The sequence below is a fragment of the Corvus cornix genome, chromosome 10 (assembly GCF_000738735.6).
Source record: "Corvus cornix cornix isolate S_Up_H32 chromosome 10, ASM73873v5, whole genome shotgun sequence".
Classification (NCBI taxonomy): domain Eukaryota; kingdom Metazoa; phylum Chordata; class Aves; order Passeriformes; family Corvidae; genus Corvus; species Corvus cornix.
Genome location: NC_046340.1, coordinates 15,343,557 through 15,359,621, shown reverse-complemented (window position 1 = coordinate 15,359,621; position 16,065 = coordinate 15,343,557). Strand labels below are relative to the sequence as shown.

Genomic DNA, 16,065 nt, shown 5'->3' with positions numbered 1-16,065 from the left:
CATCTGGTGTGTTAGCTCAACAGACTCTTGAGTTATCTTAGCAGTAAAAGTAATAGCAATTCAAACTATTGCAAAAATTCTCTTTCTGTTTTTCCTCTCTTCTGAAGAAATCCAAACGTAGATTTGTTTGAAAGTGGTAGAACTCTCTCTTCAGAATGAAAGGCAAACAATAACCATTCTTTGCTCAGACAATTTACAGAGCAGGTTGAATGGTAACATTACACATTGCTCTTTGCAGTACATCCGTGTATCATATGACACTAAACCAGATTCTCTGCTGCATCTCATGGTGAAAGACTGGCAACTGGAACTGCCCAAACTCTTAATATCTGTCCATGGAGGCCTCCAGAACTTTGAAATGCAGCCTAAATTAAAGCAAGTGTTTGGAAAAGGTCTGATAAAGGCTGCCATGACCACAGGAGCTTGGATTTTCACTGGTGGTGTTAGTACAGGTAAGCAATTGCCATCACTTTTAGTTTACTTAAGAATTCAGTGATGTTCATTCACTAATCTTTCCCACAGGCAGAGGACTTAAGTCTACATGAATGAGTCATTACCCACTAGACCAAAAAAGGAGCACTGTAATCATTTGTGTTAATCTCCTACCCAGCCCAGACCATAAGATTTTCCTGGGTCAGTATTGATTTGCATTACTTGGTGTTTCCCCTGAAAACAAATTTCAGCCTTGCTTTCAGTAGCAAGGAATCTACCACTAGTTCTAAAACACTTTTTTTAGTGCTTGGTTATCCTTGTAATTAAGAAGTTTCCAACTCCATATTTGCCAAGCTTTAGCTTCTTGTGGGGTTTTTTTGTACAAAGATCTTTCTATTACTGAAAGTGTATTTCCTGATGTCATGGTTTGTGTCCACTGAACAACATACGTCGAGATGGACAAGGGTACAGATTACACTGTGTCAAGTTAGTAACTGGGTAAGTCTTTCACAGACTTCACTGAATTCAGCACAATGTTGTGAGAAGGTAATAGGATTTACTCACAACCATTACAAAATAAAACCATGGTTTTGTCTGCATTGCATGTTCTACTGTAGAGATACCAGTTTAGTAGTGAAAGCAGCCCAGTATCTCTGTGAGAGGCAAGAAGAAAATTCTGTTGTTTAGTGATCAATCTAAAGTGCCAAAAATGAATTAAATTAATTGTAACTATAGGTGTCATTCGTCATGTGGGAGATGCCCTGAAAGATCATTCTTCCAAATCCAGAGGACGAATATGTGCCATAGGAATTGCACCGTGGGGCATTGTAGAAAACAAGGAAGATCTAATAGGAAAAGATGTAAGTGTTTAAGGAAACAGCTGTGTAACAAAATACACTGTTAATATTTCTGAAGTATTATTTTTTTTCCATCTCTAAAGCATGCCTAGAAGGTGAAATTTAACAATTTCTTGAAAAAAGCTGTTGTTTGAGTATATTTCTCAGATTGTCTTTTATGACCTCAAAGTAAATATGGAGCTAATGAGGTTTCCATTGCTTTCGTTAGTAAAGACCTCTCTGTGGTGACAGTTTTGTGTCGTAACTTCAGTGTGGCACATTGAGACTTCTATAAATCACATAAGGGCCTTTATGTGTGCAAGGCTGGCATTTATTATAGATGGGTACTCTGGAGTGGCATATGAATTACTAGGAACTCCAAATGAGAATGTATTTTCTAATGCACTAAGAGGATTATGTAACAATACAGTGTATGAACAAGGAGAGCACATTAATGAGCTTAGGGGAACATGCAGGGGAGTGCACAGTGTCACTGTCATCCTCCAAAGAAAACAGTGCTGTCAGGAGTTCAGATTTGGAATGTAAAAGCAAGCTCTGTTTCTAGTTCTCTGGTTTTGGTTATAAAGGTTTGCTTGGGTTGCTTCCTCAGAAGACTCTGAGTGTGCCTCTGTTGGGTGGTGTGCAGCATTTTCCCATTTGATTCTTAGTTCTAATCCAGATGCATCTCTCCTCTTGACACACAGGTAACACGAGTTTACCAAACAATGTCAAACCCTCTAAGTAAGCTCTCCGTGCTCAACAGTTCCCACACCCACTTCATCCTGGCGGACAATGGCACATTAGGTAAATATGGAGCTGAAGTAAAGTTACGGCGTCAGTTGGAAAAACACATTTCCCTCCAGAAAATTAACACACGTAAGTACGAGTGGGGCAAATTGTAAACATAACATCTTCAAGGAATGGAGGGAAGGAGGGCTTGAAATACTTAAAAGTATGGAAATTAAAGGCTTCTTCCAGCTCTTTCCAGTGGAAATGTGATCAGGACTGTGTGACTGAACTAGAACATGAGCTGTCTGATAAGTGGTGAAAGAGCCCACATTGAACAGGGCAGAAAAAGCATGGAGTAAGAATTGCATAAAGGGATGAAGAAAAGTTGACAAATAGTAGTGAGGAGAAGCTTCAAAGCAGTGAGAATCTGAGGGAAACGCAAAGAATTTTTGCACTTCTAGGCTAGAATTCATAAGCATCAGTAAATACACAGAATGAGGGGATTTTTTACAGTTCCTGTTTACAGGAATCCTATGCAGCCCAGTGATTTCTGATTCTGAATGTTCACATGAGCATTTTATTTTCTCTTTTGTATATGGATTTGTTTCATTTGAAATATCACACTCAAAATTCTTTGATCTTCCTGACAAACTTTTCAGGCATTTTGATTTTTAGTGACAATCAAGACAATTTCACCTTAATGCTTTCATATTTAGAGTTTTGCCCAGTTTTAAAAATGCTTATGGTTATTATGGCCTCACTAAAATAATTTTCTCAAACATTGTTACTTAGAAAAAAATTCTTTTAAAAGACATATTTTCATTGACGTGCAAAAAAAAAATTTTAAAAGGTGAAATAAAAAAATACAAATTATTTTAAAATATCCTCACAACCCTCATTAAAAATGGTCCCAAAAAATGTTAATATTCTTTGAATTCACACTTCAGTTAAGAGATACTGGAGAATTGACATCAGTTCTACCAGTTGCCTTTCTTACCTCTTACAGGTGCCTCTGTAAACTGTGTAGGCCTGTGAAAATAAGAGAAAACAAACATCCAGAATGGCAATTGCGTTGAACTCCACAAAAGTTTCTAATAGGGTCTAAGTGCTCTTACGCGTAGAGCAGAAAAATCAAGAGTGCCAGGTAAAGCTAAAAGGCACAATTAGAGATCAGCCATGGGTTATCCAAATGTTCTGGGAAGTCTCTAAGTACTTCCCTCTGCCAATGGTGAGCCTAAGAAATAGCTCAGGAAAATGCTGCCCCTTGCCTTTGAGCACAGAGGCAGTGCCAGGTACTGCTGCCCACAGACGGAAACAGCTCACCTTAGCCTGCTTTTGTCATCTTTGTCTTCTGCAGAAGTGCTGGCAGAGCTGTGAGGCTGTAAAAGGGAGCATTGGCTTGGAAGATCAGGAATTCAGGGCCCAGAGACAAGTTGTTCTCTGTCATTTCTTGTAATACCACTGGGGCTTGGGGATATTGACTCCAATTTAGGTAGTGTTTGATGTTGTCATGAGAAGGGCAAAGCTGGAAATACACAGAGAAACCTGTTGTGTGAAGGGCTGCAGCACACCTGCTAGTAACAACATACAGGGAGTTGTTTTGTTTCTTTTTAATCACTCCAAGCACAGGCACCTCTGCTGGAAATCTCAGGAGGAATCACTAAAGATTTCATGGACACACAGGCCGGCCCATGCTCTGTGACTCCTCCTTATCAGAGCCGGGGTGTACTGGCAGGAGGAAATCAGGAAGCTTCTACTGTTACTGTGCATGGTGTTCCTGTTCTTCAGAGAGGAATCAAGGTTGAAAATATGAACGTGTTCTCAGCCAAACAAAAAAAGTGCATCTTTATAAAGTGCTGGTCATTTCACAGATTAAGAAGTGAATTCAATTGCTTATGATAGTGGAATTAGTCAGCATTCAGGTAATGTTTTGTCCTTCATTTCCCCAAGTTTCTTGTGACCAAGGCTACTGAGACCATGTGACCTGTGGGCTTCCCTTTGTCATCCTATGCCTGGAGATCACAGTGAGGCAGGGACAGCAAAGGGATGCTCAGCTGTCGTCTCTTCCATCGGCCAACCATTTCAGCCTCATGATAAAAACGCTAATTCAATTTTTTATCTTAGGAATAAGCATAGGTATGTCACCTTATTGAAGACTTCCCATAGGTAACCCATGAAGAGTTAAAGCATCAAAGGCAGTAGCTGGGAGCCATCTGAGTAACAGTGAAGCTGATGAAGCAACAGGACAGCCATGTTAGCTGCTTTATCTGTACCTGGTGTCTGTCAAGAGAAATTACAAGCATCCACCAACACTGAGTGGATGAGTTATCAGTATGGAGCTGATGTAAAAGCAAGGGCAGAGAGACATCTTACTCTTTTCCTTTTGGGGCCATGAAACAGCTTATGGATGTTTTTCCTCACATTGGCCTTGAAATGGCCATCATTTTTCATAAGGGCTCTGGTTTGAAGTGATGCTCTGACACAGAAATCACATCCACTTATTTCAATTTCTTAAGCTGTATTTGAATGACGCTTCTTTTTTTCCTTGTTTCTGTCCTTCTGTTTTTTGCAGGACTGGGGCAAGGTGTTCCTGTAGTTGGGCTCATAGTGGAAGGAGGTCCCAATGTGATCTCCATTGTCTTGGAGTGTCTGCAGGAAGAACCCCCCCTCCCAGTTGTGATCTGTGATGGCAGCGGGCGAGCATCTGACATTCTGTCATTTGCACACAAGTATTCAGAAGAAGGAGGGTAAGGTTTCAAGATCATCACCAAAGCTGTGTAGGAATATATGCTTTGCTTTCATACAGCTTCATTTAAAAAAACCATCAAGGACAAAATGCTGCTAACAGAGGCATTCTGCTGTCAGTCAGCTTTTGTTGCCTGTTTGATATCAGCCCTGGAGTTAATGAATAGAAGTTGTTGCCACTTTGAATGCATGGGATGGTCCTTCGAAATGAGCTTCCTTCTCAGTCAGCACACTGTTGTACAAGCTCCATCAGGGTTTGCTGCACTATACTTGGTGTGGGGTTGGGCATGGTAGAAGCAAGGACAAGTTCCCAGGAGTAACTCTTTTCCTCAGGCCAAGGCTGAGGTTAATTAGTGCATGGATTTGCAAAATCTGTGCTGCCTGATTCTGCTGTGTTGTGTGAATGAACTTCATTGTCCCAGAGTGCCAGACCAGCTGAGGAAATGTTGGGCTTCCTTCATTGTTTTGCTTTTGCCTTACAGGCAACCACCTAGTATATTGTCCTAATTAGGGTATGGCATACCTGTCTTGTGCTGAAGGTAGAGCCTGTTTACTTGACTGAAGTTGAAGCTTAGCTTGGATTAAATACTAAGCAGACAAGTAGTGTTGCAAGCAGTGTGGATGTTACTTGCTGAATTAGGAGAGCAGCTCTTATGCTGGATTTTGTTGGTGTTTAGACATAGCACATATTCAATTGCACCAACAGTATTTATGATTCAGCAACTTTCTTTTCCTTTCTGTCTAACAAGGTTCCTTAGTTTAGATCAAACTTTGCTCTTTTTTTTTTTGTCTTTCTTATTCATTCTTCCTATCAGCTCATAGGCAATTGAAAGAGCTTATCAGGATTAGTCTGTCTGAGATGTGCTCACTGCGTGACTTTCCCTCCCAGTGCATATGATGCAGTGTCCAAAATTCTTCTCCAATAATTATGTTAAGATAAATGTGTTCATCTAGTAAGGCAGGTCTATAATGAGAATTTTTGTCAGTCCAATCATTTTCTCACAGTGAACTTTGAATTCTACTGCATCTCTCACAGACCTGCTAGTAATGTTTGCCATAATCTGAAAATGCATGTGTTTTATTAGGAAATGGAAGGGCTGTTTCATATTGCTTTGGGAGATCAAGCATTTCTGACCTTTCTAGGATGTTTTCAATCTAATTTCTTTAATTATCTTTTGGATTGTTCATTTGTTTCTCAGTTGGGTGTTATGAGGTTTCAGATGCACTAGCAAGTTTAGTCCTCTGTTTGAGACAATAACCAAGGTGATATATCAGAAATGTGAAGTATTTTTGGGTTTTTAGCTATATGCAAAGGGACTTGGAACATTTAGAAGCAAAGGTAGGGGTCCTGTAAGGCCTAGTGATAAAATCCTGAAGACTGAACTTGTTAACAGAACTGTATCTATGATATATAAGAGGAATACCTGTATATTATTGTTTCTTAAACAGCAGGCCTTCTGAATATTTATTCATTCTGGCAATGTCTTCTTTTATGTCTCATTTTTCATTCAGGATAATAAATGAATCTCTTAGGGACCAGCTTCTAGTTACCATCCAGAAAACCTTTAACTACAACAGGAATCAAGCTCATCAGCTGTTCGTCATTCTTATGGAGTGCATGAAAAAAAAAGAACTTGTAAGTTTCCTAAAAGTAGTTCACAAAAGTAGTTTCTATAACCAAACTTCACAGAGTACTTTCAAGTGCAGTTTTCACAGGGTTATGGTTTAAACTTTTTTTTTCCATGTAGGTCCATTAAATGTACGCATTCATTCATAAGCATAGGCCAAGAAGGGATTCCATCTTCTGGAGAGCCTCAAAACCAAATTTCAGATTCTTCTCCTGTGTAAAATGATAGGAATCTTTTTCCACAGACTTCAGCAAGGCAGATGAAGACACTGAGATAAATGCACTAAACCCAAGATCAGCTGCAGAAAGTAAAGATAATTGAAGAAAAGGTTCGTAGGAGCAAGCAGCTTACAGAGTGCGTCAACACAGTTTTGGTTTTCTGACATAGTTACTCTTTAACAGCCTTTCCTTCCAGGAAAAGGGACTTTTCAGGCCTTTCAAAAGCAACTGAAACATTGTGTTCCTGAAGATCCCACCCTTTCTTGCTCCTGGTTTGCTGCAGGTCTGCTCTGTGTGCTGTACCACTCGCTTAGGTTCCTGCCTGTCTCCCATATCCCAGCTGCAGAGAAAAGTGTGCTCAGGAAAAAAAAGTCTTTGATATTCACATCTGTCATCTGGAAGCAGTGTATTGAAATTGTGTTCACTGTGCCTTTGCAGGCAAAATGAATCCTTGAGTGTTTGACTAATTGTTTCAGTGAATTTTTACAAATATGAAGCCAACGTGAGTTCCATACATACAACTTCATTAGAAGTAAGGTTGGTAATAAACATGACTCTGATAAGCTGACTGAAAGAGAGTCAGCCTTCCTAGAAAAATTGGTTGAGAGAAGAGAGCTCACAGCTGCCTTAGTCAGACTGTCTTGAATTTAAAATGTGCATCAGAGCAGGCCTGGTTTACTCAGCAAAATTCAGACACTGGCTGTGCAGCCTAAGCAGATTTATGGTTATGGTTTTCTGTTGATAGTTTTGTCTGTTCTTGTTAATTAGTAATGTTTTTTCTATAGTTTTTCTAATGTCATGTAGCTTTGCATTTATGCAAAATATATTCTAACTGTTGAGAAAATTGCTATTCTCAGTAATTAATGTGAATGGTTACTTCTGGAAAATGAAACATTTGGGGTTTTTTGGTCTGCATTCAGTATTAACTTTGTTAACATTTGGTTATTATGCTTCTAAATTATTAATCTTCTAATATGTAGTTAAATGGCTAAGATTTACATTAATCACTATTTTAAAAATCATTGAATTGTAATGGACTGAATGAAGCAAATGGGACTATAAATAATTGCTTTTCTTTATTTGGTTCTGGTTTTTTGATTGTCATATGTAACACATCCTGCAACTAAAAAATGTTTGAGTGTTATCATCAATAAAAGGAGGCTATGATAATTATCTTGGGTAACTAGCAGTTCCATTTCCATTACTACTGGAAAGTAATAGAACCATCAGAAAACAATCAGTTTTGCATGGCAGTTTTTAAAATTCCACTTTTTTTTTGCATCACCACTTTTTAAAATTCACAGGTTTGGTGAAGATTTTCATCAAGTTTGTCATGTTTACTAATGCAGGGATATTTTAGGATAACATAATTGAAAGAATTTCATTAAACACTTTAGCAAAAATTAAATTTCAAAGAAAAATTTAGTGGAACTGTACTTTTTGAAAAATCTTAAGTTGTAGGAAATAATAAGGGTGCACCATTCTGCTCTATTTTCTATCCACATGTTTAGTCTCTCTCCTTCCTGTGTTGTAATTTTGTGTGTTTGGTTTTGTGCTGCCCTTTAGATCACCGTGTTCCGCATGGGCTCTGAAGGGCAGCACGACATTGAGATGTCCATCCTAACTGCTCTCCTCAAAGGTGGGTTTTCCAAGCATTTAGGATGCACAAAAGGATCCCAAGAAGACATTCCTATACTCTGAGGTTCACTCTTCATGTTTAAGTTTTGGATTTCTTTACTTGGATTCTGACAAGTACCTGAACGTGTTTGGTTCAAATTCAGATTAGTTTGAAGCATAAAATCTAGATTGAAAGTTTTGTGTGGCTTTCCTCCCCTGAAAGCCTGGGATGAGAGTGCTGCAAGAACTGTACTGCTGATATTTTAGCTCATTCTATTGCAGTTCTAGCATACATTAATAAAGGTAGGGAAAAAAAAGTGGGAAGATAAAAGGCTACCTGGATTTTTCCAGATCTCAGATTGTTCCATTTGAACCTTAGAGCAATAGGATAGGCTCCATATTTATTTGAGGTTTGTTATGTTTGCTGAAACAACTGTTTTCTGTCTGAAGTTATATAGTAGTTGATACTTGCTCAGTATGGGATCACTGGAGTCCCCAAAGCTAAGGAATAAAGAGAAGAATTTTTACACTCTTATCCACAGTATCAGCCAGAAGAGCTGAGAGGGGTCTTTTAGGAGAGTTAAATGTCTGTCTTTAGCATCAGAATAAAAGTCTATGTGGAAGCTTTAAAAAAAAAGGGGGAGATAATCTCATGAATCCCTTGGAAATTAGGATTATGGGTTAAATGGAAGATGCTGTAAATTGATTTGATGAATCCACTGCCTTGTGGCAGAATTATTGATGGTAGTATGATGTAGAGCCAGGCTTGCTGTTTTCTAGTTACTGCAGAAGGTTATCCAGTCTTGTTTCATCATGTGTGAAATATGAAACATCTGTGTGTTTCTCTTTAGGTACCAATGCATCTGCTCCAGACCAACTCAGCCTGGCTTTGGCCTGGAATCGTGTAGACATTGCACGGAGCCAGATCTTTGTCTTTGGACACCACTGGCCAGTAAGACAAAGTTTTCTGTGCCCTTTTTGTTTGTCAGTACTTCAAATTAAGTCATGTAATATTTACACCTTGGATTTTGATGCTGCACTGGCAGCAATGGTGAAACACTGCAATTCATCTGCGTAACTAAAATCCTCTATTTAAGCCACTTTCATGTCTTACTGTATTGTTGTTTTTTGCTTTACAGTGTGAGCTATCTGATGCTGAATTACTGTAAAGTGTCATGAGGAGAGCAGCCTGAAAGGGGCTGTAAGAATGAGGGAAAGAATTGCAGTGGGTTTTTTGCTTAGTCATCATTCTTGAAACCATGCAATAAAATGACAAAGGAATACTATTCATGTGCATGCTGTGCATAATGGATAGATTTATTTCATTTGGAAGCCTGTATAATCATTTTTTTTAAAATGTTGCTGCATATGCAGTTTTATTCCTTCGCTTCTAGTAATGTGATGATATTTCAATATCCAAGGTTCATGAAAATGCTCTTACAGAGAGGATTTAATAATCCTAAAGATTATGAAGTGTAACTACTACCAAATGTTTAATTGGATGGAGTGTCCCAATCTCCATATTACTGTGGTTAGATTCAGAGGTTCCACCAAGAGCTGAAGCATGTTACTGCTTTGGCCTGTTTCATACTTCTACTGTGCAGCAGTTTGTGGAAGCAGTACCAGCCAGTTGGGATTCACTGTCATTCCAGGTTCATAGAGATTGCTTTCAGACTAGCCTGTGCTGCCACTTGGCAGTTGCAGTTTTGTCCAGGCTTTTGAATGGATTTGTGGTAGCTGGGCAGAGGAGAGTTTTTTAAGACTATTAAAACCCCAGGAAAGAAGCCTTGTTAAAGGCTTGGTCCCATAGCTGTCGGTGCAGAGCACGGGTAGTTGTAATTCAGTTTTCTTGTCTGTGGAGTTTATGTAACCTAAGCATCATCTGGAGCAAGTTAAGCTTCCAAATCATCGACAAGTAGTGTGGTGAATGTGTGCCTCTGCCCTGGGAAGATAGGTTGGAAAGGGGAAGGACTTTGGTGAAGACTAAAAGTGTCTCCAGAGGTATAAACAGAAATACTGTCTGCAGAACAGAAATGAACGAGTGAGTGGCTCTCCATCCTCTCCTCTCTGCTCTGTAGTATGGATGCTATTTGGCATCATGCAGCATTCTTGTTAAATTCTTTCTGTCCACCTCTTGTTGCTATTTATTTTGACAACTACTGCTTTCAGAGAAAGCAAAGGAACTGAAGTGTCCCAATCCTCTCACACTGATTTTATTTTTTGAGAGAAATCCTCCCCAGTCAATCTCCTTCAATGCTTTGACTTTCAGTGTTACTAAGTTAGACATAACAGCTTTTATAAAAGGGTCAAGTTGTGACTATGCAAAAAGGCCATTAAACTTAGATAAATTATCATTTTTAGTTGACTCAATGTGAGAAGTGATGACTGGCCGGTGAGCTTGGTAGGAGTGTACGCAATTAAATAGTTACTGTACGATCAATTAGATTTCTAATACTTTAATGCATTATAAATACAGCCTTTAGGAAGCCTTACAGCTCCTGATGGTACAGCTCCTGAGAAGGAGAAGAAATCTCCAGTACCTCAGACTAAAGCAGGCAGAGGAAAAGGAAAAGGGAAGAAAAAGGGAGGAAAAGCAAAAGAAGAACCAGAAGAAGAAATAGACCCAAGAAAACTTGAACTCCTGAACTGGGTGAGATGAAAGTATTTGTATTAAAACTGTTGAAGATTTTTTTTCATTCCGAGATACAAAGAGAGAAGGAAAATACACACTTTCGTTCTGTAGAACACTCATTTGCACATTTCCACAAGATCAGCAGTAGATTCTGCAGAAATACTGTTCAGTATTTGAGCCAAGAATCCCTCTCTCATCCCACATGCACCACATGCAGCCATACCTCAACAGTACAAGTTAGTACTGAGGTGCAGCATCTTCTTCCCTGCAGTTGTCACAAGGAAATAAGAACACCAGTGAACATCATCCTTCTGTGTATGTGTTAGTTTAACTTGTTCCTATCACTTGTTCCTATTTACTTTTGAGCAAGTAAATCCCTTTTTTAACATAATGTGTCAAGCATGGTATGCCTGGTTTAGTTAAAAATACTGAACAAAATGGTTGAAAGCCACATGTTGAAAGACTGAAAGCTGCAGTTATATTGCTGAAGGTTTGGAAAACTCTGCTATCTCTATTCACTTGCATATGGGTAAAATGTTACTTTCTAAATTCCTTTTTACCTGCAGACTAATCAATATATTTGGGAACTCAGTCCATATTCTAAGTAGTGAAAATGGATGTGGTTGTTACCCAACCAACTCGTTTGTACTCATGTGGTCTAACATTCTTCATTCTGCTATTCAGGTGAATTCCCTGGAGCAGGCTATGCTGGATGCACTGGTCCTCGATCGAGTGGACTTTGTGAAACTGCTTATTGAGAACGGAGTGAACATGCAGCACTTCCTGACTATTCCTCGCCTGGAGGAACTTTATAATACTGTGAGTGAGCAGGAATACTAAAATGCCCTGTGGTATCTTTGCCACTGTATTGTATGTGCCTTGAATCACCACAGAAAGGTTTATAAAAAGGGTATTACACAGCCCTTGCTAGAAAGGTATTCCTCACTGTAACGCAGTTCCTTCTTTTCACCCCTCTGTGGTGTGATGGCACATGGTTGTTGTCTAAAGTTCTGCTTAAGGTGCCAGATCACTAATTACGTTCATGTTTGCAAAAATCTGAAGAATTGAAGCTCTAATGGATCATGAATTATTTTTGTTTCAGAGGCTGGGTCCGCCAAATACGCTGCATTTGCTAGTCAGAGATGTGAAAAAGGTAAGCAGTGTTATATTTCTGTGATTGCATTAGCCATGTAAATCAACAGTAAAAGCAAGCATAGCATGGGGGGAGCAGGCATTTGAAAGTAGATGGCAGCTGTTAAGAAAAGCAAAGTTAAATGTCTTCCTGTGGCAAACAGTGACATCAGTCTAAATCAAGTATGGCAGTGCTAGTAATTTAAAAACTAAGGTGTTAACTAAATTAAGCTCCTATAGTGTAATATGGCATTTGAGATTTAGGTTGATGCTTCTTCTCTACAAGAAGCTCCCAATGCAGCATTACAGAGGAGAAGTGAAAGGGAAGGCCTGCTAGGTTAACTGGAAGCTTCACCCATGAATGCAAAATTTGTTCCCTTTTGTTTGTTTCCTTGTGTGTTTTCTAGTTACTTTTCTCCCACCAGTCTGACTTCTACCTGAGAGAAAATCTCTTCTGTCCTAAGTTTGTTACTCATTTGTTTCCATTACATGAAAATTTGTTCTTTATATGTGAATAGGGAGGGTCATTGTGAGATTTGTCGTATTCTCTTCCTTTGAGGTTTTGAAGGTTTTATTCAGTAAAATTCAGCTACATGAAGTCGCCTGTATTTGTCTCTGCAAGGAAAACTCCCAGTTATTCCTGGGAGGTTCAGATGTGAGAATTATGCAGTACTGTGTTAATGTATAATTCATATTCATCTGCTTCATTGTTTAACACTTTTCTCATTCCGTGTTGTCACTTCGAGTGTTACTAATGTTCCTCTGCATTCTGCTGTCTGTCTCTCCTCTTTTTCATTGTATTTTCATGCTCCCTCCCTCAGCGGCAATCCCGGGGACTCAGTTGGGTTAACTTGGAGGTGATGTGCTTCCTTAGGATGTAATTGTTTCATCATAGCAGCTGCTCAGTGGTGCTGTAGAATGAGTCATTGCTGTAGGATGTAGCTTGTACAATGAAGGACTGGTTTTTTTCCAGTGGCATCAATACAATTATCCAGCTTTAGCTGTAACTGCCAAAATTAGAATCTGCCTTTTGCTTTGATTCTGGACTGCACATTAATCATGGTCTGCATTGTAGTCTCAACTGTAGATAATATGATGAAACGTTAGTTTCCATTAAAAAGTATGTGAAGTATAAATGTCAGGATATTCACCATGAAATTGTCATGCTTTTATACAGGATTAATGATAATTGGTACAAAGTTTCTTAATTTCGTGAATATAAGCCTTGTAAACAAAGTAAACTTACATGGACAGTGATATATGAGTGAATCAAATGAAAATTTGTTCACAATTATGAGTTCTGCTAACAATAAAACCAAAAAGCTGTGACCCCAAAAATTTTCATTATGTGAATCAGTTACCAATGATTTCGTACAAATGTTCAAAGACTGAACCCAGTGGCTGTAAATAATACCCATATGCCAGTTTAATTATGACGTATGTCTAGCCGAGCAATTTAACCTATGTCTATGTTTTCTTATCCTAAATCCTTATTAAGTTGTGGGGGGGGTTTTTTTGTAGGGAAATCTTCCACCAGATTATCATATCAGCCTAATAGATATTGGTCTTGTCCTGGAATATCTCATGGGTGGAGCCTATCGCTGCAACTATACTCGGAAAAGTTTTCGGACTCTTTATAATAATTTATTTGGACCAAAGAGGGTAAGAATGAGTTCATTCTGGATATGGCCATTGTGCTTATGGTAAAAAATAAGTAATACTCTCTTCCTTTGTTTTTGTGAAACACTGCATATGAAATTCTAAAGAAATGCTGCAAGGTAGAAGTTGAAACTCCAAGAGTGAAGTTATATAAGAAAGTTGTAAGACATCTGTGTTAAAGGATGTGAGGAGACGGGAGGTGGTGAATACACTGATCTGGAGGTGAATTTCCTCCTATTCCAGTAGTTTATAATCCAAGTCTTTCTGACTGTGGTGTGTTTAGAAGCACTATTTTTTTTTTGAGCTTTTGTGACCGTGTGGTGATTCTAATTCTCAAAGCACTGTTTATCAAATGATTAATTTAACTCTTCAGTCTGAATAAAAATCTTTCCTTTGAGTGCAGGATAGATATTTCCTAACCCATTGCATTCCTGCAAATACAGTTAAAATGAAGAGTAACTAATTGCAGGATTACTGGTACAATTATTTATAACAGTAAGTTTCATAATAAATGCTGTACATTTGTAAATGGAAATGGGTTTGCTTGGTATTGTTTGGTGTTTCAAATTTTCCTCCCATCTAACTGATTTTCTTTTCTATTTTTTCATATTCAGCCAAAAGCTCTTAAACTACTGGGGATGGAGGTAAGTTTTATTTATTAAAAATACTGGTTTTATCAAAACATTTCTTCATTTTGAAGATTCCTTATTCCAAGGTGAAGACTCCCTTTAGTATCTTGCTGTTCTTAAGGGTGCTGTGTGCCTGTTCCTGGTCTTAGCTTTTCATTATTGCTGTGATTTACAGAAAATTTCAACTAGACAGAATATTCCGTTTTGCAAACATTGTATGAAATACTTCTGACCGTTTTCTTAGGATAGCATCTTTAGAACTGCCTAAAGCTCTGCTTAATAGTCTTCAGGCAATTTTTAGCACTGTTACGTAATAACACGCTTCATGTTGGAACGTATCGTAGGTTTAATTGTTCATGTGTATACATTAATGCCATTGAAAAGAGAATGTAAGCCAGCAGTGCTAGTTGTGGCGAAATCTTTAACCATGAAATAACAATTTCTGTGCTTAACGATGTTTTAGCATAGAGTAAACATTGAACTGAAGTGAAAACTAAGGTGGTCAGATGCTGTCCTCCACTATAAAACATCCTTGCTACTGTGATGGCACCATGCTTTGTAAACAGTGCGGCTGATCCAGAATTTTGGGTCCAGCCCCTACATCAATTGCTTGTGTCTGCAGAAATTCGTAATTGAGCAGAAACAAATCTGGGATGATGCCTAAAAACTCACTCTATTTTGGAGGTAGTTGCTTTTGTTTCTGAAAAAATAAAATCACTATAGACCAGGAAAGCACTGACACCAAGAGGCAGGTGCATTTCTCTAGGAAGTGGGATTTTATTAATGTTGTGATAGTGCTCAAACACAGTAGGTGTTCATGCTGCTTGTTATAATTGATGTGAACCATACCCACACATAAATGCCCTTATTTCCCCAGGCAGATAAACAGCTTTTTTCTCAACAGATAAAATCTGTAGAGAACCTCAGAAAGGGGTTGTGTTTAATATCTCTGATTAGCTTCCTTTTTTCTGCTGGCTCAAAGCCAAAAGCTCAGCCCCTCAGAGGTGCAACCCTTTTAGATCAGCATTGATCACAGTGCTTCTCCAAAAGCACATTTTGATTTTCCTATTTCTTTCAGTGAGAAATGTTTTATGTGGCACAGACTGAAGTGTTCTTTCCACTTGACAGCAGGTAGAGCCCTTCTTCCAAGAGAAAGAAAAAGTTAAAAGAACATTTACATGTCTTTGCTGAAGTGGTCAGTAAATTGCTGTGACTCCATGTGGTTGGGTTGGGTTTTTTTCATTTCCAGTGTTAGCAGCTCTAAAACAGAAGTTTAGACTCCTCAGCACTTTCTGTCTTACACAGGGGTTTGTTTTTATTTGATTTTCCTAGTGTGTAGAGGACCTAATTTTTGGTCCTCCATCTGAGATTTTATGTCCTCTGCTTCAGAGATGGTCAATACTTAGTGCAATTAATGACCCCTGAATTTTTCATAGAAGACAGAGGTCACCACTTGCAGTTCTTAAAACTGCTGAAGAAGTAGATGTTCAATTGCTGAGCTGAAGAGTCATCTTTGGAAACTTGGGGTGGGTGGCTGAACTCTGAATTTGGATTTAAGTTCACATTTTGTTGAAAAATGCATTATGCATAGTGCATTATGCTGAGCTTGCTTGAACAAGAACTGATTTTGTCAAATAGCAATTTCTTTTACCTGTAATCGGCTTCTGAGACTCGAATCAAGATCTACAAAGATGATGAGTTCTCTCTACACTTATATATGCAATGTTCTTCCTACATTTTTTAAACCCTAATTTTCCCAATCGTGGCTTTTCTCCCTTCAGGATCCTGCTTCATTGTTACTACTTCCCT

At 38.5% G+C, this 16,065-nt stretch overlaps 1 protein-coding gene across 10 annotated transcripts in view; it reads left to right on the top strand.

The window, feature by feature from the left end:
- TRPM1 (transient receptor potential cation channel subfamily M member 1) overlaps positions 1-16,065 on the top strand; it is a 91,478-nt gene that overhangs the window by 53,356 nt on the left and 22,057 nt on the right. For 6 of the 10 annotated variants that reach the window (XM_020583538.2, XM_020583539.2, XM_020583535.2 and 3 more), the window contains 13 exons: positions 239-452; positions 1,168-1,292; positions 1,973-2,144; positions 4,570-4,744; positions 6,255-6,378; positions 8,155-8,227; positions 9,057-9,157; positions 10,682-10,855; positions 11,522-11,656; positions 11,940-11,990; positions 12,790-12,825; positions 13,490-13,630; positions 14,242-14,271. In XM_020583538.2, coding sequence (XP_020439127.1) covers positions 239-452; positions 1,168-1,292; positions 1,973-2,144; positions 4,570-4,744; positions 6,255-6,378; positions 8,155-8,227; positions 9,057-9,157; positions 10,682-10,855; positions 11,522-11,656; positions 11,940-11,990; positions 12,790-12,825; positions 13,490-13,630; positions 14,242-14,271 — 1,551 coding nt within the window. The remainder of the gene's footprint in view (positions 1-238; positions 453-1,167; positions 1,293-1,972; positions 2,145-4,569; positions 4,745-6,254; positions 6,379-8,154; positions 8,228-9,056; positions 9,158-10,681; positions 10,856-11,521; positions 11,657-11,939; positions 11,991-12,789; positions 12,826-13,489; positions 13,631-14,241; positions 14,272-16,065) is intronic. The other 4 variants (XM_020583537.2, XM_019280782.3, XM_020583536.2 and 1 more) reach the window with 1 other exon arrangement.